Genomic DNA, 27,032 nt, shown 5'->3' with positions numbered 1-27,032 from the left:
AGAGTAGATTCAGCTTCACCTCTACTCCAACCCTGAACCGAGCCTCCTACTGTTTCTCATCTCTCAGGTGTTGTGCTGTCTCTCTGGCCACCCAACTAAAACTACCAGGGCCTCTCCAGCTCGTCCCCTGTGTTATCACCATGCCCTTGAAATGCCCCATGCCCACTGTTGGCACCCACAATGACATTTGGCATCTTTTATTTGGGTCACTGCGGTTCCTCCCCTACCTAGTCCAATTTCCTTTCTCCCAGTCCATTACTTTTGGGTGGTGCAGGGGGGGGCGGATGTTGGGGAGCATTTGAGACAGGGTTTCTCTCTGTGTAGCCCTGGCTGTCTGGCCTGAAACTGAAACTCACTATGTAGACCAGGTTGACCTCCAACTCACAGAGATCCACTTGCCTCTGCCTCCTGAGTGTTGGGATTAAAGGCATGCACCACCACTGCTCGGGGGGAACAGCTTTCCTAAACTAAGATCTGAGCAGGGCACGCCCCTTGTCTACAGGCTCTCCACCACTCCCCCGGACCCACACCTACCAGCCCTGGGCATCTTTCCAGGTCACACATGTTCCACAGGGTTTCTACTCTCCCTGAAAGCAACGCAGGACAGTCTTGCTGCCTCCCCACCTCCAGCTCCTCCACCATTTCCAGGTCCCTCAGCGTCAACACCAAGTCACTGTGTCTATGCTATTCCTGCCCCAGCAGCCAAGAGAGTTACGTCATCACCAGTCGCCAGTGCCTTTCCACCATCTGCTATGCGGCCTGTGCACCCCTTAAAAGTCTCCAGACACAATTCTCTCTCTTGCTTTTCTTGTCTCTTACTCCTCTTGCTTTCCTGTCTGTCTGTCTGTTTGTCTGTCTGCCTCTCTCATGTCCCCACTCCTAGAGGACCTTTCTGAAGCTCTTTTACTCTCCCCCTCCCCCAATAGACTTCTTGCACTAACTCTATTATGAATGGTGTGTTTGCTTAGTGGCATACCTTGGCAGGGCCTGCACAAATGTGCCCACTTCGCCTTTTGTTTTTTAATCATCACATATGTCATTGGAACTGAATTCCTCTCCTTGTTCCTTTTGCTGTTTGCATTCAGATATTAGATGGCAAATCATTTGTTCTTTTGTGTTCAAGTCTACGTGATTTCTGAGCCAATCAGGTCGCTAGACTTCATGACCTTGACTGCTGCAGACTCTCACTCCCAGTAACTGTTAGTGCCTTGTGTATTTATAGCAATTAGCCTGAATGGTTAGGGCATAGACTACAGACTATCATTTTTGTTAGGAATGATCCCATTGATCTTTGGGGAAGTTTTCTCATATTTTTATTAGTTTCCTTATTTGAGAATTCCAATCCTTGTATAATACATTCTGGCTACTCTCCCTACCCTCTCCTGTCTCCCACTTACCCTGTCAATCACGACTCCTTCCCCCACATCAGTTCCGTTCCCAGATTCATGTCTTGGTTTTGTTCTGTGGCCCACTAAGTTAAACCAGGCCCATCTGCGTGACAATCAGGTTGAAACTGTCCATTGGCGTCTAGTGGGGCTGTCAGTGGGTGCATGACTGAAAGTCATGTGATCAGTAGCAAATTGTTTAGCAGTGAAGATAGGGCCACTGAAGCCCTCCTCCAACCACGCCATCCATGCCAGATATGAAATCATTGTGCTGTGAATGTAGAGTGTGTGTGTGTGTGTGTGTGTGTGTGTGTGTGTGTGTGCACGCGCGCGGTAGAGTCAGCTGGGAGACTGGACACACACGAACAGACTGACAGATGTAGGGGAGAGGGCGATCCGGAAGGGGAGTGTCCTGCTCTATCAAGTTCCACCTTGTTTACTAGTTCCACCTTGTTTACTAGAATGAGGTTGGTGGCCAGTAAATTTAAGCCTCTTAACACCATGCAGGCTCCCAGGCTTCCCCCAACTTTTGTTTTCTTTTGCTTGTGTTTTTGTTTGTTTGGCTTGGTTATTTTGAGACAGGGTCTCTACATAGCCTTGGCTGTCCTGAAACTCACTATGTAGATCAGGTTAGCCTTGAACCCACAGAGTTCCTCCTGCCTCAGTCTTCCAAGTGCTGGGATTAAAGGTGTGCTCCGCTCTGCCTGGACCTTCCACTAGGTTTTTATGTGAGTTCTGGGATCCAAATTTCCATCTCTCCAGCCTTGTGAGAACTTTTTTTTTTTCTTAAGGAAATACAGATTTGCTGGGAGCAGTGACACAAACCTTTAAGCTCACGAGGTAGAGGAGGGAGAAGCTCTGTGAGCTAGAGGCCAGTCTAAACAAGGAAAGACTTCAGAGCGCTGAGGGGCTCTGAACCCGACTGACCAGATACCCTGCGCGTCTGGACATAAGAATTTCTCTACACCTTTTTCCTAAAGATGATTTGAAGTGGATGGTCCCATGTTCTCACCTCCTGGGTGAGGTATCAGTAGGAGGGTGAGCTAATGACCTCGGGTGGCTTTGTCCAGTCCCATAGCCCTGGGCTGGACAGGCCGCTCTGTGAGCCTCTTGCAGGGCGTTCACCGGAAATAGCTTTTGGCTTCTATTTTCCAGCAGGTCAGGTGAGGTTTGTTGACACCAATGACCCCCAAAGGAGGAGCAGCCTTTGCTCGGTGAAGTAGATCACACCTGGAACACAAGCTCCAGGGACAGAAAAAGAGCTTCCAGCAACTCCCTGTTGCGGAGTTCACAGATTGCGAAGAAAGTCGACGTTGTAAGCGGATCTCTGGCGCATACCCATCCCCTCGAGGCGGTGGGGCAGCCTGTGCTCGCTGCGAGAAGAAACCCCTCCTGGTCCCATCAGTTTTCAGCTTTCCTTCCGTCTCTCGGAAGCGAACCTAGGACTCTAGAAATGAATGGTGGCAGCCGGATGCTTCCTCCACTCCCTCTACTTACCCACAGGGAAGCCCTGGCACCTCCGAGAACCCGAAGTGCTGCGCTTCCGCGTAACCCGGCAACTTCCCTGTCCCCCGGGAGGTCGCTGGCCAGCCGCCCAGCCCCGAGTCGGGCGCTGGAGACTCCAGCCTGAAGACAGCGGGTTGGGGCACTCCGCTCGCCCCACGCACAACTGCTTTTCCACTGTCAAGCGATGCCGCTGGCGTTGGTAATGTCACCAGTTACCCCTGCGTCCAGAAGAGAAAGACAAACAAACTGACAACAGCCACCAACACCACCAAATCTGGGGTTCCAGAGCCCTCGGTACCGTTTGCCCACGAAGGGGCGTGGCCCTGGGACCCAGGCGTGGGAGCCAGAACTGTTTGCTGCTCACAGAAGCTCAGATTGTCGCCAAGGTCCGGGCCGGGTCGGGTCAAGTCGGCGCGGGGCGGGGCGGGGCGGACAGGGCAGTGCTTTTAAGAGGCCAGGCCTGGGGACGACTGAACGACCCGCGCCAATGGAGACCGCCATGGACTACGCGGGAGCCCTCATCAGGCGAGTGCAGCCCGCGCCCCCCTGCCTCCGGGGTACTCCGTTTGTCTCCATTTCCTCTGCTCCCCAGGTCCTCCTGCGTCCCGAGTCACTCTCACTCCGTGCGTTCTCTTGAACTCCGAGCTCCTCCTCTCTTGCGCACCCGATCCGTCCCCTGCCTTCGCTCCGTAGGCTGTGGTCCCCCTACAAGTCCGAACCGCCTGGACTGTTCCCACCCTCACCAGCCAGTGCCCACCGGCTCAGCAGCCCCGAGGTCCCTCCCACAGAGGGCCATAGGTGCCCGGTGGGTTACTCCCGAGGTGCGTGGGAGTCCGCGAAACGTGATAGTAGTGAACACGCGCGCGCGGTGGAGGAGGCTGCGCATCTCTTGCAACTCCTATGGACTATGACTACAAACCTTAACGATGTGTCCATGCTGAGGGGACAGGCTTCTCTGGGTCCTGGGTCTGAGAACAGAGTTGGGGTTCAAGGGGAGAGTCCTAGCTTAGGTTCTTGGGGTGAATGTGGACTCTATCTACCCAGGGGAGGCTGGGCTCACCAAGTTTGTGAGGACAGTTTTGGCTCCTAGCCAACTCCACATCTAGGCCTTGCTCAAGCCATTGGCATCACCCCCCTTCGGTTTATCTCCATATGCTGATAGAACATTCTAGTTCTTGATAATATCCTAGACGTTATGAGGCAGAAGGTTGTGTGTCTGTGTATATCCATGTAAGAAGAGACAGAGACCCAGAGAAACACTGAGACAGAGATGTGGAGACAGAGACAGGGAATGAGTGACAGTGAAGATGAGAGACAAAGATAGAGAATAACACACAGAGAGAAAGAATTAGAAATATATAGACAAGGAAAGAAAAACTGATGGACATACAGGGTTTCCCTTCAAAGCCCAGCCTAGCTTAGAACTAGCTATATAGTCCAGCCTGGTCTCGAACTCATAATCCTCCTGCCTCTGGATCTCTAGTTCTGATGACTGGCTGGCTTTCAGAGTCAAGACCAGATCTTGATTCTCTAAAGATGGTAAAAGTACTGCCAAAGGATGAAGCAGCCCAAGTGCATAAAAATAGCGGGGGGGGGGGGGCACAGTGACAGACCTCACTGTGGAGAGAAATATGGATGAGGAAGAATAGGGTCTCCAAAAGTGGGTGCTCCAGCAGCGTGTGAGACAGGGTCATAGGGGAAACTGTGGGTTGTTTCATGAGGTTAGAAATTAAATGAAAAGGCTGATCTTCTGGGATAGTACCTGCTCCCTCATTAAACAAATTAAAACCTTAACTTTAGGGCTTGGGGGATTTGTCAAGGCTCCCAAATAACGCTGCATTCCAGCTATCAGTGGCAGAGGATGTGTGGGAGGAACATCGTTGTTTAAATGTCGTGGGACATCTTCACAGCCTGAGAGCAGCCCTTTGCCAGATTTCTCAACTCCACCTGCAGCCCCACCTCCTCACCCCAACCTTCCCCTGTAGCTCCCTGGTTTCTTCCACTCCCATCTGTGCTTGTTCTGGGAAGCCTTGATTTTCCCCACCCGCTTTGTCCTGCCGCTCACACTGGTCCAGGGGCTTCTCTTTGCCACCTTCACCACTAGACATGCCATCTGCCCTCACCCGCACTTTTAAACTCCAGGACAAGGGCGGTGGCCCTGTGGTTTTCTTCAAAGGCTGAGGTTTACGGATGTTGGTATTAACTAAGCAGTTGCCAGTTGGCCTCAGAGTGGGGGGCATGAAGGCTGAGCTTAGCCTCGGGTCTAACCATGCAACAGTTCATTGAAGTCCAAAGTATTTCTGGGTGACGTCTCCATGGTATCATGTGTGGTGGAAGTGGCTCCGAACATCAAAACACTGTAGAATATACGATCTATGGCACCGTCCATTCCAACATGGCGGGTCCTTGGAGCTCACTCCTTTTTGTTAGTGGCAAGCTTGCTTCGGTTCTCAGAATAATCTGCCTACTTCCAGACCAGCCTGCTCTGATCCCTTGGCATCGCTCGATTCCAGACCAAACTGGAAGACAACAACCTATAATACTTGCTGAAGGGAAAAGGGTCTTTTTCCCCTCTTCCTCACCCTTCTTGAAATCCCACCCAGGCTAAAGAGTCACGGGCAAAGTCCGCTGCTTGTTCTTTGTGGTCTTGTATTTCTGCTTCCTTTCAGTGAGTTTAAGCAGCCCAGTCCAGTACACCGTAGCTGTCATTCATTAGTTCATAACTGGATTCTCCCAGGGAGGTAACTTTATCAATAGACACCTTATGAGGAAGAGAGATACTAGTTCTGAGGGTGTGGCTCAGGAGTAGTGTGCTCGGCTGGCTTGGAGGAAGCCCTGAATAGAGATGGGAGAGAGGGGGACCTTGTAAACAATTATAAAGCAGGAGAAAAAGCTCGGGGGGCGCGAAGGGGGGCAGTGTTTGCTGCACACGCCCGAAGATCTGGATTCAGATCCCAATACCCTGATGTAAAGTCAGGCATGATTACAGGCGCCCGGGACCCCAGCCCTGCAGGAAACAGAGACAGGAGGACGGCTTGGGCCTCACCAAAGACCTTGTCTCAAAGGAATCAAACAGAGAGACTGATAAAGCAGGACACCCAGCGTCCCCCTTCAGGCTCTGAGTATGCTTGCCGGCGTGTGTACACAGACCGTGTTCACACAAAGTACAAATTCATCTCTATCGACTTTTAAATTCTATTTGTGTGTCTCTATGTGCGCTTTAAGTGTGTGGGATGCCTGAAGAGGCCAAGAGATGTTTGGGATCCCCTGGAGCTGGAGTGACAAGTAGTTGTGAGTCCCCTGATGTGGGTGCTGGGACTCAAACTCCAGGGCCTTCTCAAGAGCAGTACTCTCGGGGGCTGGAGAGATGGCTCAGTGGTTAAGAGCATTGTCTGCTCTTCCAAAGGTCCTGAGTTCAATTCCCAGCAACCACATTGTGGCTCACAACTCATCTGTAATGAGGTCTGGTGCCCTCTTCTGGCCTGCAGGCATACACACAGACAGAATATTGTATACATAATAAGTAAATAAATAAATATTAAAAAAAAAAAGAGCAGTACTCTCCACTGTCATCTCTCCAGGAATGGCACATGCCTAAACAGTTTGTGGACAGCTTGTGAATGCTGGTAAGAAGGAAAGAGCCTGGAGTCTTCCATCAAAACTCTGGATATTTGTAGGTTTTTATTGTCACAGACAATCTGCTTTGACCAAACTCTGAAGCTGATTTTTACCCTAAAGGGCAACATGAGCATCTGTAATTATTTAGATCTTCTGTGTCTGGATGCCACTCAGTGGTGCCATGAGTGCCTAGCAGGTCCGAGAGAATTAGGATATGCCCCCCCCGCTTTTTTTTTTTTTCTTTTAGCATTTTTTATTGATATTTATCAAGCTCTCCATTTTTCTCTGCTTCCCTCCCTGCCTCTCCCCTCCTCCCTTCAACCCTTCCCCAAGGTCACCATGCTCCCAATTTACTCAAAAGATCTTGTCTTTTTCTACTTCCCATGTAGATTAGATCTATGTGAGTCTCTCTTAGTGTCCTCATTGTTGTCTAGGTTCTCTGGCATTGTGATTTGTAGGCTGGCTTTCTTTGCTTTATGTTTAAAAACCACCTATGAGTGAGTGCATGTGATAATTGTCTTTCTGTGTCTGGGTTACCTCACCCAAAATAACGTTTTCTAGCTCCATCCATTTTCCTGCAAAATTCAAGATATCATTATTTTTTTCTGCTGTGGAGTACTCCATTGTGTAAGTGTACCCACATTTTCCTTATCCATTCTTTGATCGAGGGGCATTTAGGTTGTTTCTAGGTTCTGGCTATGACAAACAAAGCTGCTATGAACATAGTTGAGCACATGTCCTTGTAGCACGATTGAGCATCCTTTGGATATATATACTCAAAAGTGGTATTCCTGGGCCTTGAGGAAGGTTGTTTCCTAATTTTCTGAGAAATAGCCACACTGACATCCAAAGGGGTTGTACCAGCTTGCATTCCCACCAGCAATGTAGAAGTGTTGCCTTTTCCCCACAACCTCTCCAGCATAAGTTGTCATCAGTGTTTTTGATCTTGGTCATTCTTTCAGGTGTAAGATGGAATCTCAGAGTTGTTTTGATTTGCATTTCTCTGATGACTAAGGATGTTGAACATTTCCTTAAGTGTCTTTCAGCCATTTTAGATTCCTCTGTTGAGAGTTCTCTGTTTATGTCTGTACTCCATTTTTTTTATTGGATTATGTGTTCTTTTCGTGTCCAATTTCTTGAGTTCTCTGTATATTTTGGAGATCAGACCTCTGTCTGATGTGAAGATGGGGCTAGTGAAGATCTTTTCCCATTCTGTAGGCTGTCGTTTTGTCTTGTTGACAGTGTCCTTTGCTTTACAGAAGCTTTTCAGTTTCAGGAGGTTCCAGTTCTTGATTGTTTCCCTCAGTGTCTGTGTTGCTGGGGTTATATTTAGGAAGTGGTTCCCTGTGCCAATGTGTTCAAGTGTACTTTCCACTTTCTCTTCTATAAAGTTTAGTGTGGCTGGCTTTAGGTTGAGGTTTTTGATCCATTTGGACTTTAGTTTTATGCATGGTGATAGATATGGGTTTATTTTCATTCTTCTACATGTTGATATCCAGTTATGCCAGCACCACTTGTTAAAATATGCTTTCTTTTTTCCATTTGATATTTTTTGCTTCCTTGTCAAAGATCAAGTGTTCAGAGATGTGTGGATTGATATCCGGGACTTCTATTGGGTTCCATTGGTTCTCCTGTCTGTTCTTAGGCCAATACCAGGCTGTTTTCAGTATTGTAGCTCTGTAGTAGAGTTTGAAGTCAGGGATTGTGATGCTTCCAGAAGTTCTTTTATTGTTCGGGATTGTTTTGGCTATCCTGGGTTTTTTGCTTTGCCCTATGAAATTAAGTACCGTTCTTTTGAGGTCTTTAAATAATTTTGCTGGGATTTTGATGAGCATTGTGTTGAATCTGTGATACTTTCCCTTTTATAAGGAACTTGATTTGTACAGCGGCTCTTCCAGTTTAGAATCTAGACTAGCATCTGCTGCAAGCAAACCTCCCAGGTTTCTGTTTCTGGCATCAAACCTTCTTTTAAAATAATGTTGCAAAGTGTTCAAGAGCCTTTTATATCAAGCATTCTTCTGGGTCGCTAAGAATAGACATGGGTCAGGCAGCCTGTGTTCAGACTTGTGCTCAGGCATGTTCCAACTGTGTGTGCTGCCTACAAGGAGCCACGTGGGGGGGGGGGGGCTTGGCGATGGGAGCCTGCTTTGCTGACACTTGCCATTGGGCCCTGCTACCCTTGGATGCTGCCCCACAGGGCACAGACACCTTATTAAGTCTGATGGGCACTTCCTAATCATCGCCTCCTCGCTCTACTTGCCAGTGTTTGAGCTCACCATTACCTACCTTAATGTTCTCACATATTCTTGCCCCTGAGGTGTTGTCTAAGGAAGTTCCGCTGTTTAACATCCTCATTTTCTGAATAACTGAAACACAGCAGCTATGGCTGATCCCTGAGTAGCTTCTATCACTGATAACACCACAGTACTGCTGGCCTCCACACCCATGGCATCTGCCCCAAGGATTCAACCAACTGCAGGAGATAAAATAGGTAATTGATTGATTGATTGATTGATTGATTTTGTTTGGAGAGGGGGTTAGTTGGTTGCTTTTTTTGATACTAAGTATAGATTTTCCTATGTAGCCCAGGCTGGCCTCTAACTTATCATCTGCCTGCTTCTGCCTCTTCAGATACTGAGAGTGCAGGCATTTTGGACCACGGGCAGATGTGTACCGCCTGAAGGTGCAGGTGTGCAGCACCTGAGAGTGCAGGTGTGTGCCACATGAGGGTGCAGGTGTGCAGTACCTGAGGGTACAGGTGTGTGCCACCTGAGGGTGCAGATGTGTACCACCTGAAGGTACAGTTGTGCACCACCTGAAGTTGCAGGTGTGTACCACCTGAGGGTGCAGGTGTGTGCCACCTGAGGGTGCAGGTGTGTGCCACCTGAGGGTGCAGGTGTGCACCACTATTTCTGGGTTGTGAAAATAGCTGTATTTTTCAGTTGCACCTGTGCAGGCTCTGTATTTTCCTTCCCCGCTCTGTTATAAAATAAAGCAGCTCTTTACATTGTGTTTGGTATATGTGTAGGTTCTACAAAGGCTACATCTTATACAAGGGGCTTGGGCATCAGTGGATTTGGGGCTCCTGGAACCCCTCCCCCGAGGATACAGAGAAACAGCTGTATTTCTCTCTAGGATCTAGTTCCAGGGCCTTTCCTCCACCACTTTCAGGATGAGCATCAGCCTGTGGGAGGCATAGAAAGAAAACTTTTTATAGACTTTGGGGGGTTCCATGTGGTACGGTAGGCAAGGCCGGGGGGGCAGGTAGTTAAGAACTTACCAACGGGACAAAGGACAGAGAGAATTGAAATAGACTACAAAGAAGCAGCAGGCGATCTCCCAGGTGCCTGAGAGGGACTAGAAGTCTTTCATAGACATGGAGAAGTTACTTAGTCATCTGTGAACCCCTTATATGGGGTCTGAATCTGGTAGACATTTCGTTATCCTGTAAAGCAATACATCTTACAACATGCATTTTGTTCCCCCTTGCGACCGGCCTTATTCAGGTACATTGGATCATGGGAATCAGACTCCTCTGTAAAACATGTAGGTCACTAAGATGAGGTCCCAAGTAGTCATAGCCTTGATGTGAAACTGTCAGGATTTTAATCTTGGTTTTGGTCTTTTTTCTCTGGTGTGTATGTGGGGAGGATTAGTCAATTGGAGAAAAGCCAATGTGGCCTGGCTACATATGGCTTCTTGCTTTGTGTCACACATTTCTATAAGTTCCCTCAAGGAAGAACTCCCAAGCTCCTCTGTTACCTGCTCTTCTGGGAGGGCCGAGGTTTGACAGTTTTTGAGAATATTCTACGAAGTCTGATTTCTACTGTTGTTTTGAGTTCCACTAAACAATCTACTTCCTTAAAAGCCCTGTTTCCTTATTGTTTTTCCTTCAATGAGTTACTTCCTTTCCTATTTCATAGAATTGTCTGAACCCATTTTCCAAGGAATCAGGGAGCAACTGTCTCCTCAGTTGACAAGGCGAAAAGCCGAATTCTGAGGTTTCTCGGTGGTCTTGCTGTTTCGCTTTTGGAGGAAGACCAGGACCTTATGCTCTGTTAACTAAACCACACCCTAAACTCTTCAGTCAGCCTGTCTTAATTTTGACAAGTCAGAATATTGGCAGTGGGTGGAAAGAGAAATCCCACTTCCAGCAACGTGCCAGGGGCACATTGTTCTGTCTTTCCTATAGGACATAGCGGGTAGGAATGACAGCCTGTTCATCATTGACGCCTTGCCCTGTTCAGTTAGTGGCTTGACCTAAATGATCATCTAGTTGGAGCAGTCAGTACTCATACTAAGTGGGTTTAGGAAGCAGAAAAGAAAAGTTCATTTAACCCTTTCATGTCTACAGTCTTGATGTGAGAGAGAGAGAGACAGAGAGAGAGAGAGAGAGAGACAGAGATACAGAGAGAGAGAGAGACAGAGAGAGAGACATGGTTGAAACAGGGTCTCTCTTTGGGACCTAGGACTCACAGGTTGGACTAGACTAGACTAGGTCACAGTGAGTCCTAAGGATCTACAAGGTTTGTTTTTGTTGTGCAAACTGAGCCTGTTATTTTACAATTCAGCACATGAAGGCACTGACACTTGACAAAAATGGTAAGATTTGATTTCCATGGTGTGTGTGTGTGCGTGTGTGTGCACAGCCCATGAGTCTTATCTCCAGCAATGAGCCAGTTCTTGGTTAGGAAATAGTAGGCTGAGAACAAAAGCTCTGTTGTCCTTTGGTAGCCAAGAAGGCTTCCTTGAGGGCTGGTAGAGGCGGCGAGGGCGGCAGTGGGTGCCAACCCTTATCTTGTCAGATGGAAAAGACAATGGGGACTTTTAAACTCTTCGCCAGGCCAGGTTACTTTGGGAGACGCGTGTCTTTTCCCCTTTTCCCAATGAGGAGACCTGGGGCCCAAGTAACTAGGTCAAAGATGCGCCTTCTGCTGCGAGTGGCTAGGCCAGGCTTTTGGAAACACAGCCCTGTTCCTTCGTCTCTAACTTCGTCCTGCCATGCTTTGACTCAGCAAATAAATGGCATGCAATGGAGGTGGGAGGCAAACTCTCAGGCGGACCCTGGGCTCTGTGAGCAGCTTTCAGAGGTCTCATGGGTAATAACAATGGCCTCTTAGCCAGGAGGAGGAGATGGGCTCGTCTCCACAGGGAGGTTCAGAGTCTCCTCTGGGAGGGAGGGATAGAGTCTGGCAGGCCGACCCCAAGGTCAGGTGTGGTGGCCCAGGCCTGCAATTATAGCACACCAGAGACTCAAACAGGAGGATCAGGAGTTCCTGGTCAGCCTGAAGTACACAGTGAGACCCTGTTTCAACAGCCCTTTCCCCCAAAAAAATGTGGGTGTGTGTTCAAAACTCCAACCTGGCACTGCTTAACGGCCTTCTTCACGGCTACTGTCCCTGAGTCACTGGCTGACTCATGACTGTGACTTACAGGTGTTGGTCTTTCTTCCTTGCAAGAACCCGGCCAGCTGGTTAAATTCTCACAACATGCGTAGGCTGAGAACAAAGCTAGGCCTCTGACTGGGAAGCATGGGTGTCACTCATCCCCAAGCCCTGCCTTCCAGGTCAGCAGGTGTGACAGTGCTGTCTGAATTCTGCCCTAGTGTCGGCCATGTGTGTTCATCTTGTTCTCTGGGTTGTGTAAGAGAAACTTGGTGCAACTCCTCCGAATCAAGGCAGAAGTTCAAGAGCCATACACCAGGGCCACTGCTGTGCCGGGCCCAGCTAGGTCTCTGGTCAGGTTCCAAGGTCTTCCCAATGCGAGGCCCAGGTCAGGGACCCCTTGATCAATTTCATTCCCCTCAGCGCAGCCCCTTGGGAAACAGATTGTTCAGCCACCTTGTACCCCTGAGAGGGGAAGGATGTGGGCCTGTGCATGCAAACCTCCTGGGCTTGGGGCTGCAGAGAGAGCTCCGTGGTCAAGAACCCTTGCTGCTCCTACAAAAGACCCGAGTTTGGTTCTCAGCACCCACATAGAGAGGCTCACAACCATTTGTAATTTCAGCTCCAGGACATTTGAGCCTCGGGCCTCCGTGGGCATCGACACGCACTTACTCGTACCTACATGCCAACACACAGTCCTACACCTGTCACGGGTGGGGTTTCACTCGGGTCTGTGAAAAAAGACTCGGAGAATGAGTTTAGCCTTTTGCAGCTGCAGCGGGACTCGGCTCTTAAGGACTGAAGCGCTTTCCCTTCACCCAGAGCATTTTTATTTTTTTCCATATTTACACTTTAGCCAGTTGATTTCCATATGCACAAAACGACCTGAAGGAAGCATCCAAAAATACAATGCCAAGTGCAAATCCTCGATTCGTGAGGTATCACAGTTTTCAGGGTTTCCCCAATCAAGTTTGCTGTTTGTTTTTTTTTTAATTTATTTAATTTATGTGTGTTGGTATATATATCTGAGTGATGGTGTCGAATTCTCCTGAAACTGTAGTTACAGACAGTTGTGAGCTGCCATGTGGGTGCTGGGAATTGAGCCAGGGTTCTCTAGAAGAGTAGTCAGTGCTCTTAACCACTGACCCATTCATCTCTCCAGTCCCGCCCAACCAAGTTTTGCAAAGGCTTTGTATCCTTGGGAAACTCTCAGACAAGATTCACATAGGGCAGCAAGAGAAACAAAAGGTATCTGCTAAACAAAAGATGGGTTAGGGCTAGGTGCTAATGTTCTAAAGCTAGGTCAGGTGTCGCCCAGTGGGAATTAGGGGCTAGGTGCTAACACTCCAGAGCTAGGTCAGGTGCAGCCCAGCTAGAATGCTCCCACATACACCTTATTAAAAATAATAAATCAGGCAGTGGAGGTGCACACCTTTAATCCCAGGACTTGGAAGGCAGAGACAGGAGGATCTCTTTGAGTTTGAGGTCAGCCAGGTCTACAGAGAGAGTTCCAGGACAGACTCCAAAGCTACAGAGAAACCCTGTCTCGAAAACAGCAATAATTAATTAAAAATAATAAAAATAGGTTGGACAGCATGGTGCATGACTCTAATCCCAGGACTCGGGAGTCCGAGGCAGAGAGAGTGAGTTTGAGGCCAGTCTGGTATACAAAGCAAGTTCCAAGACAGCCAGGACTACATAAAGGGACCCTGTCTCAAAAATAAATAGATAGATAGATAAATAAATAAATGGGGCTGGAAGGATGGTTCAGAGGTTAAGACTGTTCTTCCAGAGGATTCAATTCCAGCACCCACATGGCAGCTTACACCTGTCTGTAACTCCAGTTCCAGGGGTTCTGACACCCTCACACAGACATACATGCAGGCAAAACACCAATACACAATAAAATAAAAATAAATTATTAACAAAAGAATAGAAAAGTAATTTTAAAAAATCAGTCGGGGGGGGGGGGGCTGGAGAGATGGCTCAGGGGTTAAGAGCACCGCCTGCTCGTCTAAAGGTCCTGAGTTAAATTCCCAGCAACCACATGGTGGCTCACAACCATCTGTAATGAGGTCTGGTGCCCTCTTCTGGCCTGCAGGCATACACAGAATATTGTATACATAATAAATAAATATAAAAAAAATCAGTCAGGGTTTTAAAGAAACCTTGTCTCGAAAATAAGCAAAATAATTAATAATAATAATAATAATAATAATAATAATAATAATAAACAACTCTTTTTTAAACTGCTCTGCTTGCAGTCTGGTTGCTCCTGCATGTTGTTGCTTGCTTGTGATCTGAAGTTCAACCACCCAATATGAAATGTTGGCTCTGGACAAATACCCTTCCCACCCCATCGCTTACCTTTGTCACTTTAGATGGTGTGAAGAAACCACGTTGGGCCTCAGTCTTCCCACATGAGAAATGGGGTGCGGTGGCAATAGTGGGTGTGTTTGAAGAATTCCCATAGCAGGTGCTCAGGGGCAAGCGGTAAGAAGTCCTGGTGACGCTCCTTGTGTGTACTTCAGACAGACTGTTGCTGACAACCTAGGTCTGATTCCAGAGTGCCAACCTGTTGATGGAGCCACAGGAGGGAGAGAGGGAGGGGGGAAAAAGAATGAGAAGCTGTAAGTGGAAGGTGTTGGCAGCCAGGCCTCCCTCTTCTGAATTTCCTGAGGCTTGTCAACCCAGACAGCTACATGACGTAACCCCACAGGGGCCTTTTGCTTTGTTTTATTTAAAAGCTTTATTTATTTTTATTTTATGTGCATGTATGTTTTATACACACACACACACACACACACACACACACACGATGTGTGTAACACATGCAGTACCCACTGATGCCAGAAGAGGGCATCAGGTTCCCCGGAACTGGAGTTGCGAACCACAGTGCGGATGCTGAGAATCAAAACCAGGTCCTCTTAAAGAGCAGCCAGTGCTCTTCACTTTTGAGTCATCTCTCCAGTCCCTTGGAATAATTTCTTTATGGGTCTGGGTCTGTTCCTAAATGAAAAAGATCCCACAGGCCTGGGTTAAAGCTCTTTAAGTGTTGCTCACCCGGTCTCCACAGAAGCTTAACCACGGAGAGTCAATGGCATGCCTGTCACCCTATGACGTTATTTTAGGTAGTGGCTCTCTCTCTCTCTCTCTCTCTCTCTCTCTCTCTCTCTCTCTCTCTCTCTCTTTCTCTCTCTTCCCCTCCCTATCTCCCTCCCTCTCTCTTTCTTTATTTTTCTTTTTGATTTTTCAAGACAGGGTTTCCCTATTTAAACAGCTCTGACTATCCTGGAACTAATTTTGTACACCAGGCTGACCTCAAATTCACAGCAGTTCGCCCGCCTCTGTCTCCAAGTGCTGGGGTTAAAGGCGTCCACCACCACTGCCTAGTCTAGGTAGTGTCTTATGCATTCCTCCCCAGGATTATTTTTCTAGTTCGTTAAACACAGCCCTGCATGTTGTTTTAGGTACTATAACAGAGGCAGTTTGGAATTCTTTCACAACGACCAAAGCGTCCTGTGTTGACTACCACGCAGACTTTGCTTACACAGTCCTACTTCGGCACAGCACCTACCTGACCTGTGAAGGGTGGCAGGTGCCTGGGGCTGAATCAGAGGCTCAAGGTCATCCTCTGCTACACAGGGACTTGGAGGCTAACCTGGGCTACAGGAGATCCTGAATCAAAACAACAAAAACAGAAACAATCCCATCAAACTTTGAAAGTTGGGTTAAATAAATATTAAGTCCAAATAAAACAAAATTTATTTTTCCTAGCTAGCTACTACAAGAGTAATCATCTTCGTTCTTTCTCACTAATCTGCCAGACTACCTTTTTATAGTTTCCCATTAACAAAAATTGAATAATAAAGGACTGGGCTGTTTTCCTCAGAAAATGTTGTTTTGATGTTGTTGTAATTCCTTCCCTGGTCCATGCTGGTGTGATTTGAGGAGACATTGTTTAAAATATCATTAGTAAAGATCTGCCTCAGCTAGAGCCTATGACTTAGTCTTTGCTTAGAAAAAAGAATATTCAATATTTTTCATTTCTGCATGTACACGTGAAAGAATACTTCTGTGTGTGTGCTGTGTCACGTGTTGTAACCTGCTACGTGTGTGCATACTGTGTCACGTGTTGTAACCTGCTACGTGTGTGCATGCTGTGTCACGTGTTGTAACCTGCTACGTGTGTGCATGCTGTGTCACGTGTTGTAACCTGCTACGTGTGTGCATGCTGTTTCACGTGTTGTAACCTGCTACGTGTGTGCATGCTGTTTTAATGCAGTAAACCCGGTTTAGTGGAAGGTGTATAATCCCACATTTTCCAAAAAATTAAAACTGCATCCAAGGTTTCATGGGACTCAAGATCTAGAGTTTTCCCTTTCTGCTCTTCCAAGACGTTTATGATGGTGATTCTGTTTATACTGATCCCAAAACCTTGGTTGAGGTGCTAGGAGTCAGTTCAGTGGCAGGGTCCTTGCCTAGAAACCCCTACACTAAAAACAAAACAAAATAAAATCCTGAATTTACTGCTACTTTGACCAGTATTTGACTTTTAAGTTAATTTCTGGGCAAGCCTTATACAAACATGTGCCTGTTTGTTATTCTGTATATATCAACTCTCTGAATTGGTTTAGCTACTTTGTAATCACTAGACATCCTTTTCTTGGATTTTTAGTTCTAAAACCTTCCTGTCAGTCTGCTGAGATGGTTCAGTGGGTGAAGGCTCTTGGTCCACAAGCCTGCAACCTGTATTTGATCCCCCAAACCCACATAAAAGTGAGAGGTGAGGATGACCTCCATGAAGTTGCCCTCTGACCTCCACTCACACACTGTGGCATGTGTACCCACACATACACACATACATGCAGATACACAGAAACTAATAAACAATTCCGTATAGATTCAGGGGTTAAGGGCACATTTTGCTCTTGCAGTGGACACAGGTTCTATTCCCAGCACCCACAACTCCGGTTCCAGGGGATCCAATGCCCTCTTCTAAACCTGGGTATACCATAGGTACCAGGCACACATGTGGTGTACACATCCACATGCAGGCAAAACATTCATGCACATAAAATAAATAAATCTAAAATGTTTGTATCAGTATTTGCGGGATACAGTTTGGAGACGGGGCTGAAGACTAACCCCAGGGCAGCCCTGGATGTGCTAAGATGATGCATTATTTGTTCCTTGGAGGTATGGATGGGTGTGTGACATTTAGTAATTCCTAGGCAGTGTTTTTCTTTAATTTAGATGCAAATATTAAAACTGCATGATTTGTGTGTGCCTTAAACCTTTTCTTTTTCTTTCTTTCTTTCTTTCCTTCCCTTTCCTTTCTTTCTTTCTTTTTTTTTTTTGTTTTGTTTTGTTTTGTTTTGTTTTTTGAGACTGGGTTTCTATGTAGCTTTGGAGCCTGTTCTGGAACTCACTCTGTAGACTAGGCTGGCCTTGAACTCACAGAGATCCGTCCATCTTCTGTGTTAGGATTTTAAAGGTATGTGTCACCAACGCCCAGCCTTAAACCTTTCCTTAAAATCCCTCCTCTAAAGGATGCTCCTCCTCTGTGCCTCCTCCACAGGCCCCTGACATTCATGGGACTGCAGACTAAGAAGGCCCTGCTGACACCTCTCATGCATCCAGCTCGCCCCTTTCGGGTCTCAAACCATGACCGAAGCAGCCGGCGTGGGGTGATGGCCAGCAGCCTACAGGAGCTTATTAGCAAGGTACTGTGACCACAGCCTCAGGTGTCCTCAGCTAGCTCAGGGTCCAGGTCCTGGGCACTAAGACAGTGTCAAGGCACAGGAGTCAAGCAAGGCAGCATAGCTGCTGGGTAGTTGTGGCACAGGCCTTTAATCCCAGCTCTCGAAAGGAAGGAGCAGGCAGATTTCTGAGTTGGAGGTCAAACTGGTCTACAGAGTAAGTTTTAGGACAGCCAGGACTACATGGAGAGAGAGTGTGTGTCTTAAAAAAAAAAAGAAAAAGAAAAGAAGGAAGGAAAGGAGGAAGAAGGGAGAGAAAGCAAGAGGGGAGAGAGAGAGAGAGAGAGAGAGAGAGAGAGAGAGAATAAACTCGTCAATCCCTCTCTAGGTTTCAGGGCTTGAGGGGAGCTCTAATAGGTAGATAGGTAGATGAAGAATGGATCTGAATACTCAAAGTGACACCACATCTCCCCATCATGGAAGACTGTGGGCCCGAGGTGGGTGCCTTGACACCATGCAGCCCCTGGGAATGTTACTTTCCTGCTTGACAAGGGAGACTAGAGAGACCTGGGAAGGAATCTGACCAGGATAGGTGGTCCTCAAGCTAAAACGGTGCTCTCCGACATGAAAGCATCATAGACTCTCGGCACCTGACTCAGAGGTGCCACAGAAGTGAGAAGTGAGCATCAGACCGCAACCTCCGCAGCAAGGGGTAGGTGATCAGCTGTGCCGTGCAAGACTGCGTGCTTAAAGTACAAGTCGTCCAGGGCCATCTGCTTAGTTATTCCTCTGCACAATAGGCAACCATAGACACTGTGGGTGGATCTCTGTGAGTTCTAGGCCAGCCTGATCTACAGAGCGAGTTCCAGGACCAGATCCTAAGCTACAGAGAAATCCTGTCTCGAAAAACCATAAAACAAACAAACAAACAAAGAGAAATCGTATATACGCGACAGATCATTTATCTCATTCCTTAGGAAGAGAAAGGGCCATTTAAAATCTTAATTTGTTTTTCTGAGTCATACATACCAGTCAATGTTTCTTGACCTTTGTAGCTTTATCCCAACCTTAACATAAATGTCACTGACAGCCCCATACGAATAGCTCCCTTCATCCTGTGCTTCTGCTTCCTTGTAAACTTAGACTCTGGATGTCCTGCTCATCACAACTGGCCTAGTCACACTGGTGCTGGAGGAGGATGGTACCGTGGTGGACACAGAGGAGTTCTTTCAGACCTTAAGGGACAACACACATTTCATGATCTTGGAAAAGGGACAGAAATGGACACCGGTAAGTATTGGCTTGCTATGCAAACAACAACGAGGTAATGTTCTGCCTACAAGTGCGCACGAATGCGCTGTCTAACGTAGTGTTGTCTGAGCCACATCCTAATTGTATAATTTATGTACCCACTTCCTCGCTACAGCAGCAACCCTTAGGAGGATTCTTCGGTGTTTCTAGAAAATTCATTGTCTCTGAATTGAGACTGTATGATTTAAAAAAATAATACTTTTGAAGTGTAAGCTTTTGGCCAGTGACCTGGCCGGGGCAGGTCAGCAGATCTGATCTGGTAACTGTTGACTGCCCTAATCCTTAAGAAGCTGGTAAGCTGCAGTGGCCAAGTCGTGTGTGTGTGTGTGTGTGTGTGTGTGTGTGTATGCTAATCAGCCTTCTGTCACTATAATAAAATACTTCAGACAATTAACTTAGAAAAAAAAGTTTATTTTGTTTAATATTTGGGGGGGGGGTCCAGTCCATGGTCAATTCTGCCTCCTCATTGAGGCAGTATGCCCTTGAAGCAGCGTGTCCTTGCGGGAGCAAGTAGGGCAGCAAAGCCACTCACATTGGAGCCAGAGAGCACTGCCAGCAAAGAGGAAATGGGAATCCCGTGATCTTCAGCTTTCCCCTCCTCCTACAAACTGATATTTAAAACAACACAGTTGAAGCCAGGCGGTGGTGGTGCACACCTTTAATCCCAGCACTCAGGAGGTAGAGACAGGCAGATCTCTGTGAGTTCGAGGCCAGCCTGGTCTACAAGAGCTAGTTCCAGGACAGCCAGGGCTGTTACACAGAGAAACCCTGTCTTGAAAAGCCAAATAAATAAATAAATAAAACCAGAGTTGAAACACAGTGTGTGACCTAGGAACATGGATCCCGGCCTGTGCACGCACCCCTGGAACATGTTAGTACCTATAGAGCAGATGTATATCAGACCTAACGTGTAACCCTTATGAGTGATCATAAATATTGGCAACAAACCACATGTCGATTGCAGTAGGGTAGACATGCACATCCAGCCATCACTGCATGTTCATTTCAGTTCACATAGGTTGATATGCCGCTTCATATTTACTGAATAAAACGTTCTTTGACCTTGAAGACACATGAAGTGCTGCTACAAGCACTGTCTGAGTAAATCCCATGACTGTGCTGAATAAGACCAGCACAGGACAGAGCATCAGGCAAGCCACCTTCAACCTTTTTCATCTCAGGATTTATGAAAAGTAATGAAGACTCCTAGGACCTTTTGTATCTTCTGTTACCATGGGATACATCAAAGACAGTTAACAAATACCTGTTAGTCAGCATTTCTTAGCCAGGAATATTTTGCCCTTAGGAGCCATGAAGTAACATCTGAAGACAGTTTAGAACAATAAACTGGGGGAGAGGACCCAACTCTACCATCTATTATGGAAACTGCAATGCACAACCTTTGAAACAAAGAATTACCCAACTCCAAATGTCATTTGTGCCAAGGTTGAGAAACTATAAGTCATACATACATATGTTTCCATTATTCAAAATTAAAATTGAGAAACTAAAAGATATGTATCAATTAGTAATAACTCAGTAAAGGTTAGTTTGAACTACATATTTTAATAAGAAAATATTTTAAATGAGTAGGTAGTGGCAGTGTACACCTTTAATGCCATGAAGTAGAGGCAGGAAGATCTCTGTGAGTTCGAGGCCAGTTTGGTCTACAAAGAAAATTCCAGGACAGCCAAGGCTACACAGAGAAACCCTGTCTCAAAAAAACCCAAGGGAAAAAAAGAAGAAAATCTTTTCTTAAAATAAATGATCACTCTCCAAAACAAGAGCAGGGAATTATACTTTTTATTTTTTGCAAATCTCTTTAATGTCTAGAAGCCACTTGCATTTTCAGATATGGGCCTGGAGAGATGGTTTAGCAATTAAGAGCATTTGCTGCTCTTGCAGGGGACCCAGATTCAGTCCTTAGCACCCAAATGGCAGGCCACAGTTATCTGTAACTCCAGTTTCAAGGACCCAGATGTCTCTTCTTATCTCTGAGTAAGAACATATACATATATGCAGGCGTGCACACACACACACACACACACACACACACACACACACACAAACACACACAAGCCATAAATAATTCTCAGGTGTACTTCTGTGTTCAATCTGCTATACTCTATTGTTTGGTCAGACTATGCTGGAACTCTGGCCTGGCTGCAGATGTGTAGATGGAGAGAAGAAGGAGGCACTGATGGTCTCTGCACACTGCTGAGGCTACTCTGCCTTGATTCTGCACCAAGAGTCAACAGTTGCCATTTCCACAAAACTCAGCTGCCGTGGGGAATCTAAGGAGCTCCCGGCGGAGTTGGTCCCTGAGAACTTCAGTCGGCCTTACATTGTGAAAGGATCTTTCATCAGAGTGATCTCGAAACATCTTATTTTGGAGCAGAGGTGTAGCTTAGTGATGGATGGTCTTCCCATGCTCTCTCCAGTCCCACAAGGAAAGCAGCAGAAAAAGAAAAAGAACAAAAGAAAATATTGATTCAATAAACCACACATTTCTCTCAAGCATGCTGTAGAAAAACCAGGACTTAAGAACAGAGAAGGGGGACTGTAGAGATGACTCAGCTGTTAAGAGCATTGACTGCTCTTCCAGAGGACCTGGGTTCAATTCCCAGCCCCCATATGACAGCTCAAAACTGTCTGTAAGGGGGCTGGAGAGATGGCTCAGAGGTTAAGAGCATTGCCTGCTCTTCCAAAGGTCCTGAGTTCAATTCCCAGCAACCACATGGTGGCTCACAACCATCTGTAATGAGGTCTGGTGCCCTCTTCTGGCCTGCAGGCATACACACAGACAAAATATTGTATACATAATAAATAAATAAATAAATTTAAAAAAAAAAACTGTCTGTAACTCCAGTTCCAGGGGACCTGGCACCCTCACACAGACATATATCAAGGCAAAACACCAATGTACATAAAATAAAAATAAATTATAAAAAGGACACAAAAAAGAACAGAGAGGGGCAATTAATTTAATTAAAAGGTTACAGGTAGGAGCATAACTTAATCCTTGAAAAAAAATCAGAGATTTGTAGTAGGAGGCCGCTTATTTGTTTCTCAACTGTCAGGAAGCCCAAACTCCCAAAATAACCACACAGAAACTGTATTAATTAAATCACTGCTTGGCCTATTAGCTCTAATTTCTTATTAGCTAAATCTTACATCTTAATTTAACCCATTTCTATTAATCTGTGCATCACCACAAGGTCATGGCCTACTAGCAAAGTTTCAGCGTGTCAGTCTCTGGCAGCAGCTCCATGGTTTCCCTCTGACTCCGCCTCCTTTCTCCCAGCGTTCAGTTTAGTTCTCCTCCCTCCCCCAGCTCTAGTCTACCCTATCACAAGCTTTATTAACGGATGGTATTCACAGCATACAGAAGGGAATCCCACATCAGAGATTTAATCATAAGCAGGAACAAACCTAGTTTGACTTTGCTACAAGATGGTTTCCAAACCCAAGGTGAGCATGATGGGTGTACTCAGCGCCCGCAGATGATATTGGGTCTCCTAAAACTAGAGTTAAAGATGGTTATGAGCCTCCATATGGGTGCTGGGAACTGAACCTGAGTCCCCTGTAAGAGCCATCCCTGCATCCTCCTTAATTCTATCCTTAAGATAGATAGTAAGGAAACCATTGCCTATAGAAGAGGCAAATCAAAAAATCTTTGAAGACAGATTAATCTCAGGCTCTTCTTTTCTTCCGTTCTTTCCTCTTTTTCCTCATCTTCCTCTTCTCCTTCCTCCTTCTTCTTTCTTCTTTTTTTCTAACTCTCCTGGAACTCTCTTTGTAGACCATGCTGCCCTCAAACACAGAGATCCACCTCCCTCTGCCTCCTGAGTGCTGGGATTAAAGGCATGTGTCACCCATGTCCAGCTTCCAATTCTTTCTTCTGGGCTTTCTTTAACTGTTGACTGTGCTGGGGACAAGCTAACCATGGCTTGCCATGATGGCCTTTCACAGGGTGGCTCTTCCACTCCCGCACTTTCTGTTTGAGGAAGGTATGGTCACCTGCATGGCTTCCACAGTGTCTGCATTTATTCTCAGAACCTCACTTGGCCAGAGAGCCTTACCAGATGTGTGTCTTGAGATAGAGAGATTGTCCTGCATTACCCTGGAGTACAGTGTCACCGCAGGGGTTCTCATGGGGTGGGGGAGCACGGAGAGGAGAGGATGCTAGCATGAGGTGCAAAGAAGAGGAGGACCACAGACTAAGGCAGGCGGGGGCCTTAGTCAGGACCCTGACCCCAGAACCTAAGCATAAGCATGTGACTTCTAAGCCGAGATTCCGGTGACTTATACCAGCAATAGGAAATTAACGCAAGTGGAAAAGCTGTTTGCTGTTGGTTTCTACAGATGAGACAAATGAGAGTTTAGAGGTGAATTTGGAGGGGCATGTTTAAGCTCTGCATGGTAAATGGGACCAAAGAAACGTAGCGCGGTACCAAGTCATAACAAGATATAATCGGTACGAATATCATGACGTCCATGTCCCAGGGCTGGCTGAGGGCTCGTGAATCGGAAACACTGGGTTGGTTTGGAGGTTGGGTATTTTGAGGGAAGGATTTATTGCTGAGGATAGAACGCAGCCCCTCACAGATATGCACAGCTCTTGTTCTGCCGTTGAGCCCCAGAACAGTCTCTAGAGTCCCTCCTGGCTTAATTTCTCAGCCTCTTTCTAGTAAGGTAGAAATGGTGGCTTCCCCGCAGAGCACAGACTGCCCCTTTACCTCAGGAAGGTTATCCCCAGGCCCATTCTGATTGACCCAAACAGCCAAGAAACAGCCACCAGATGTCTCCCTTGCTCAGTCTCAGGGCCCCAAAACCCCATGAGAAGATGTTCCCTGCCACCCTGGAAGAAGACAGGGTCCAGTCATGCCCTTCCTTTCCTACAGCTTATGGAAGCCTGCGTGCCCAGGTGTGAGGCCTCCTGCCCTTAGCATGGTGAGGGCATCTTAGCCCCAAGAGTAAAGGGGGAGTCAGACAAACTTTGAAAAGCCAGAAAGCAATGTGAGGAGTGAAGAATAGATTTAAACCCTTCTATTCCTCAGTCGTGAATTGTTTGTTTTTGAAGGGTCTCTTTGCATAGTCCCAACTGTCCTGATGCTTGCTTGCTGTGTAGAGCAGTCTGGCCTCAAACTCAGAGATGTAGCTGTCTCTAAAGTGTTGGGAATAAACTCCATGTCCAACTCAGAGTTTTTAAATGATGGTGCAGGGGTACCAGTCTCTAGTGCATTGTACAGTGGGTGACAACTGGAATCCCTTGTCATTTGTGATCTGAGTAGTAGGGACACTAGCAGTGGCTTCAGCAAGAAGGACTGGCACACTTTTAGGGGAATTTGTTTAGGTTTCAATGTATTTGATCGTTTTCATTATGTAACACTCAGTTTTCAAGTACTCCCAGCATGTTAAGCTCCTGAGGCATAGGGATGCTTGCATCATGCTAACTTGACCTTGGATACAGTGGGACCCGTGTGTGTGGCAGAAACCACTTAGGAAAGCAGTTCATGAGCCAGGTTGGTGCCCCACCCCCACCCCCACCCCATCCCCAGGACTGGAGATTGTACTTGAACCCAGAACCTTGCACATGCCAGGCAAGTTCTCTATTGCTGAGCCACATTCCCATTTGCGTCTTGGGATGTCTTTGCTCTTCCAGAGTCTATTGTAGAGCTGTCTACAAACCCAGGAGCTACTGTCCCTCCCAACCGGAAGGGTCACCTGATGTCCCTGGTAGACAACGTGGTTCGTGTTCCCACACAGTCACCCTTCCTCTTTGGCAGTTCCTGGAAAATAGGAGACAGTCGGAGAGAGGTCTGTTCCACCCGTTCCCCGAGCCTGAGTTCCAGCATTTCCTTCATCAGACCTACTTATGAAATGAGATGGAAACAGAGCTTCCTGCTCCTCTCTGGCTTTGTGACAGTTACAAGAGGAGGCTGACCCCATGTCCTCACATTCCCAAGGAGTAGCTTCAGGCCTCCAGGCAAACTAGCAAGCCTCAGCTCCCTAAGGCAGGACCCTGAGCTCCTCTGGACATCAGATACTGAGTCCTTAAAGCCAAAGCCAACTGATCCTGAGTCACTGGAAGTTGATGAGGGAAGAGTACATATGTAGGCATGGTTGTGTATAACATGGTGACCTGCTGTAAACGTGATTGGAAGAATTACAGCCGATGTTTAGAAGACTCTGACTTTGGCAATAACCCCTAAATTGTGTGGTTCAAGGGTCTTGAACCCGTGTTGCCCCTAAGTCTATCCCTTGTTTCTTCATTGCTCTAGGGCAGCAAGTATGTCCCAGTCTACAAGCAACCGAGGAAGTCGGGAATAGCCAGAGTTACCTTTGACCTGTACAAGCTGAACCCCAAGGACTTCCTCGGCTGCCTCAATATCAAGGCCACCATGTACGAGATGTATTCAGTGTCCTACGACATCCGCTGCACAAGTGCCAAGGCCATGCTAAGGTAACAGCATCTGTATCCAGGGGTCTCTGTGGGACTCTGGAAACGCCCAGGTGTGGCATGGGTGGGTTTGTAGACCAGGCTAGCCTTGAACTCACAGAGATCCACCTGCCTCTGCCTCCCGAGTGCTGGGATTAAAGGTGTGCGCCACCACTGCCCGGCGAAGGAACAGCTTTTGCTTGACTTGGTCTGAGAGGCTACGACCAAGCAGTGTGCCTTCTCCTTGAGGAGCAAGCTGGAACACCCCAGCTACCTACCCTCCACTCACCAGATCAGAAAATCACAATTCCAGTGTTTTCTACAACTTTCCTCAGCTTGATGGGTCTCGCCACTTTGACCCAAGGGACTGGGACAGCAGCGGCAAGTTCAGCACAGCCACCCGGGCTGCCTGAATCCTCAGGTAGCAAGTGCATGCTCTCAGGAGGAGCAGGGGCTCCGTGGGGCCCTTGAGTTTCGACACAGGGAGGCTTCTATCGAAGTGACTCGAGGACCTGTGGACCCCATTGGGTGTCCCTGGGCCTGGGTAGTGCAGCAGCCTGCTAGGGAGCATTCAGACTTTGCGTGCCCTGAAAGTGGTATTCCATGGATGCTTCGACTTGAAGATAATTGCTGCTTCCTTGGAACTTAGTAAGGTGGCGTGGGGTGAGGCATTCCGAATCTTCCAACTCTGGCCAGGTAGGAATCCCAAGCCTGATGCGTTCCCATCTTCTGTTGTAGGAGTTTGCTGCGATTTGTGTCCTACGCTGCTCAGGTGACAGGACAGTTCCTGGTCTACGCAGGCACATACATGCTCCGTGTACTGGCCGATACAGACGAGCAGCGGTCTTCCAAGTCTCCCAAGCCTACCGCCAAGGGATGGTTCATGTAAACAGGTCACAGCACCAGAGGCCCAGGTGCATACCTTTTGTATAAATTTACCACCTTTGTTTAGAGGCTGTGGGATGCCAGGGGGAGGCAGGAGGCTTTGTGGTACACGGAGGGCGGGGGGGGGGGGGGGGGGGAGCTCAGCAGCAAGCTTCCTGCAGGGGGAAGGGACCACAGAGAGGCCTTTCAAGGGCCTTCAGACAGCCTGACAGCAGAGTGTCTGGGAGCAGCGTGCATATAAATGGGACTGTTTGGATCCTTGCCTATTGTAATAAACCAATCACAAGAGTCTCTTTAATTCAAGCCATGCTTCCTCACATACTCGGTTTATCTCTCTGGAGGTGGTCACACTTTCACACAGAACAAAAACCAGAGCCAAAGGCGGAAAGACAGTTACCATTGCTGTTTAATCTTTTGTTTTAATTTAATTTTATTATTATTATATGTCTGTGTGTGTGTGTGTGTGTGTGTGTGTGTGTGTGTTGCCTATTACATGTCTAGGCAACATGTGCCAACATGTGCATGCAGTACCCAGAAAGGTCAGAAGAGGGCGTCAGATCTCTCCAGATGAGTTATAGACAGTTGTGAGCATTTGTGTGGGTGCATAGGATGGAACCTGGGTCCTGGGGTGGGGGTGGAGCGACAGTCAATGCTCTTAACCCCTGAACCATTGCTCCAGTTCCATTGCTGTTTAGTCTTTATCAGTACTCAGTACAAAAGAAATGATCTGTCACATAAGCCAAGGTTTTATTTGGTTTAGTTTTTCCTTCAAAAGGATCTTTTCCTCTTAGGGGCATGC

General features: G+C 47.2%; 1 protein-coding gene across 2 annotated transcripts; it reads left to right on the top strand.

Moving 5' to 3' along the window:
* Positions 1–3,018: 3,018 nt before the first annotated feature.
* Positions 3,019–26,536, top strand: Cidea (cell death inducing DFFA like effector a). 2 transcript variants are annotated; one of them, XM_087895956.1, is made up of 5 exons: positions 3,019–3,416; positions 17,475–17,619; positions 18,739–18,885; positions 25,191–25,372; positions 26,087–26,536. In XM_087895956.1, exons 1-5 carry the CDS (start codon positions 3,379–3,381, stop codon positions 26,235–26,237), a joined length of 663 nt encoding a protein of 220 aa, XP_087752082.1. In that variant the 5' UTR covers positions 3,019–3,378; the 3' UTR covers positions 26,238–26,536. The 2 variants fall into 2 exon arrangements, with proteins under 2 accessions (XP_087752082.1, XP_087752083.1); XM_087895957.1 differs by lacking the exon at positions 3,019–3,416 and adding an exon at positions 17,371–17,390.
* Positions 26,537–27,032: the final 496 nt, after the last annotated feature.

This window comes from Myodes glareolus, chromosome 13, assembly GCF_982192425.1.
Source record: "Myodes glareolus chromosome 13, mMyoGla1.1, whole genome shotgun sequence".
NCBI lineage: Eukaryota > Metazoa > Chordata > Mammalia > Rodentia > Cricetidae > Myodes > Myodes glareolus.
This window is presented reverse-complemented; position numbering and strand designations above follow the sequence as displayed.